This window comes from Buceros rhinoceros, unplaced genomic scaffold (assembly GCF_000710305.1).
Source record: "Buceros rhinoceros silvestris isolate BGI_N320 unplaced genomic scaffold, ASM71030v1 scaffold32256, whole genome shotgun sequence".
NCBI lineage: Eukaryota > Metazoa > Chordata > Aves > Bucerotiformes > Bucerotidae > Buceros > Buceros rhinoceros.
The window spans coordinates 5,196-8,515 of NW_010417443.1; the positions used below are offsets into that span (position 1 = coordinate 5,196).

At 44.2% G+C, this 3,320-nt stretch overlaps 1 protein-coding gene across 1 annotated transcript in view; it reads left to right on the forward strand.

Moving 5' to 3' along the window:
- Nucleotides 1-2,410, forward strand: part of LOC104495264 (histone-binding protein RBBP7) — a 7,588-nt gene extending 5,178 nt beyond the window's left edge. The window contains exons 8-11 of the mRNA XM_010138213.1: nucleotides 171-247; nucleotides 692-749; nucleotides 1,376-1,486; nucleotides 2,262-2,410. Of these exons, the coding sequence (XP_010136515.1) occupies nucleotides 171-247; nucleotides 692-749; nucleotides 1,376-1,486; nucleotides 2,262-2,339 (324 nt within the window). The 3' untranslated portion in view covers nucleotides 2,340-2,410. The remainder of the gene's footprint in view (nucleotides 1-170; nucleotides 248-691; nucleotides 750-1,375; nucleotides 1,487-2,261) is intronic.
- Nucleotides 2,411-3,320: the final 910 nt, after the last annotated feature.

The following is a 3,320-nucleotide window of genomic DNA, read 5'->3' on the forward strand; positions in this document are numbered from 1 at the left end:
CCTGAGAAATCTCGAAGCACTATCTGAGCTACAGGGCATCCTTTCTGCTGGAGGAAACTTGCGTTCAGTCTGCTGCTTGTGAATCGGTGTCCAGGTGCTGGTGCTGGTTACTCAGGATGTGCTCTAGAAGTAAGTAACTGTGCGCCAGTCAAGTTGTTTTCTTTCAATAGGTTCACTGGTCTCCGCATAACGAAACAATTCTTGCTTCGAGTGGTACTGATCGTCGGCTTAACGTGTGGGATCTGAGGTGAAGAGCATTTCCTTTCTTTGAGAATATATGAACAGATGGTTTCAAAAAAAAAAAAAAGGCTGCAGACCTACTTTATTTGGTAGGCTTGGTTTATGCTGTTCTCTAGTCTTCTGATCTTGCTTAACTCAGACCTGGTCTTTTGCTTATACCGTAGAAGCCGTGCAGTAGGTGTGTAACGTTCTACCGTTCCTTCTCCGAGGATTTCACGCTGCTAGAGCTCTTGTCTTTAGTGCTAAGTGGTTTCTGCCTTCACGTGCTTCCATTTCAGTAGTGATAGCACCAGGCAGCTGGCACTTGTACGGGAGGCTGATAGTTATTGGACAGTGAGGAAAGCCAACAGCAGAAGCACATATTGGGAACAAAGGCTGGGAACTGTTCAGTGAGGCTGACAGAGGATGCAATTTTCATTATTAATGAACAATATAAACTACTTTCTTACAGTAAAATCGGAGAAGAGCAGTCTGCAGAGGATGCAGAAGATGGGCCTCCTGAACTGCTGGTATGCTTCTGCTCAGCTTTTACTCAGTGTGGCAGTGTGGTGTGGTATGACTGCGCAACTAAAACTGCAGCAGTTGTAAAACCTTTTCACCTCCCCTGTTGTCAGTCCATGGCTCTAACGCTCTGACTCGCAGTAGGCTTACTCTCTTCAATTCTGAACGCAGTGGGTTGGCTTTTTCTCTCACACACACCCCCCCTGCCCCCCCCAGCTGTCCTGGACGTGATTTACTAATTTTTAATGTTGAACATATTTCCAGTTTGGCCATGTCCTTACCACTACTCTTCTATAACTAAACACGTGTAAAGCCGAGACCTGAAATGGGTTATCTTGCATTAGACCAGTCAGGCCCCACGTCGCTAACCTCACTGATGTAGAACGTACAGAAGCTCCTGTTGGTTTCATTTTGCTTCCTCGGGAAACAAACAATTAAAAAAGCTTATTGGTTTCCTCATTTCCTGTGTCACTGTTTCAGGTGCTCGTGTAATTAGGTGAGGTAATGGGGATAAACCACGGCTGGACTGTCAGCCTCTAGCGGCAGGTTTTTCTTTGCATGATGAATCTTGGATCTCTCTCTAGCAATGAAACGGCTTACTGAAGCTTGTGGAGTTTTGTTTTGTTTTAAACAGTTTATCCATGGAGGACACACTGCCAAAATTTCAGACTTCAGCTGGAATCCTAACGAGCCGTGGGTGATCTGTTCTGTATCCGAGGACAACATAATGCAGATATGGCAAATGGTGGGTGTCACAGCCGCTCCTGAGCTGTTCCGAAACTTGTTGCAGAAATGAGGCTGCAGTGGCTTGTTCTTAGGGCAGCTTGTGCCTTCGGTGACTGAACACAGTCTGTACACTGAGCGGAGAGTAACACTTGCAAAAGAAAACAACGGCGAGAACAACCTGAATAAATGCAACTGCTAGTTACCTGTTGACTCTCAAAGCCTTGGTACTAATTAATGTTAAGAATAAATGCAGCAGTTGCAAACTTACATCCAGTACTAGCCACGACTTACTCTTCTCCCCCTCTGCGTGCTGACTGTGAAGCAAGTTGCCTTTTAACTCTCTAGTTGGTTAGTTCATACTATTTTACATCACTGCTGTTTCATCAGTTATCTTATAAATGTGGAATAAAGTCACTTGGGCATAATTTAAGTTAAAAAAATGTGACAGATTTAAATCTGTGTCACAGGACAGGCTTTTGGGGTTTTTTTAATGCCTGCTCTTTAACTTGTTTCGTGTGTTCAGACTGAGGTGGAAATAAGTCCAAATAAAATGTTTCTGGTCAGGGTTAGGGTTAACAGCTTTTGCTGGAAAGAAACAATCCAGGAGGAGGAGTACCAAAGTCTATTGCTGTCAGCACCTGCCCAAATTGGTCTGTTGCTTCACCAAAAGCAGGCAGCAGGTCCCTTTAAGGAGGGGATCATGGCTGTGCCGCCTTGGTATTATCAAGCTTTTTCTATATAATTTGTGGAAGATTGTTTAAAATCACTTGTAACGTAGTGTTTTATGTCTTCAGGCAGAAAACATTTACAACGATGAAGAACCGGATATAGCAGCGACTGAACTGGAGGGTCAAGGAACATCTCTTCCTTAAGCAACTACTGCGCGTGACATAGCAATGTAATTGGACTCCTGTATATATGGAAAAGGGAAAAAAATGCCCCTAAAAACCCCCAGAAACAACCAACCACAAACCCCGAGCACGGGGCAGAAGAATGACAACAACATCAATTAATCATGCACAAAAAGCTTGCACAGTCACGCTGTGGGGGGCTGCCCGTGGTCCTGTGGGCGCTCAGAGCTGCTGTGTCCTGTACAGCAGCCGGCTTCTAGGGAAAATGACCTCGCACCGATGTCTGTGTTTTAAACAAACTTCAGTGGGTTCCTGTAAATAAAAGGGTCAAATCCTCACTCTTCCACGCAGGAAGTGCACAACAACAATAAAAGAAGTTTTTATTAATATGTAAAAAGAGCTTTTCACTTTTACACAACACTTTTGGACTGGCTTTGCATAAATAAAATTTATTAAATAAATACATTGTTCAGAGTGTTTAATGTCTGCTGACGTGGAGTGAGTGCCTTCTTGGCTGAATACAGTTTAATTTCTGTGGGGTAGTTAAAGATCTGCAGTTCTTAGTTTTTAACTTACCCCACAGTCAGGGTGTGGGGAGATGAGAGCTGTCGCGGGGAAAAGCTTGGAACAGGTAAGATAGCTTGGAGCCTTCACCAACAGAATGGGCATGGAGGGAGGGCAGGAGCAGCCTCCTGGGAAGTTCACGGCCAGCTCTTGAGCGGACCTGAGCTGGGGTCTGGGTGCTGGGTTGGTTTTTGCAGTGGGAGTGTTTCTGAATCTCTGGCTGACTGAAAAGCTGGAGGAGTTGGACTGTGTAGAAGCAAAATACCTCTGTATTTATTGTGGTTCTACAGCCGAGTTATGGACCGCCGTGGGAGCTAACAGACAAATCTAAGTCAGTGTCAAAATAGTTACTTACAACAGGCCTTAATTAGATGATTAACTGTTGACTGTCCTGATCTTTCTGATCAAGGTGTAAAAAAAAAAAAAAAAAAACCAAAA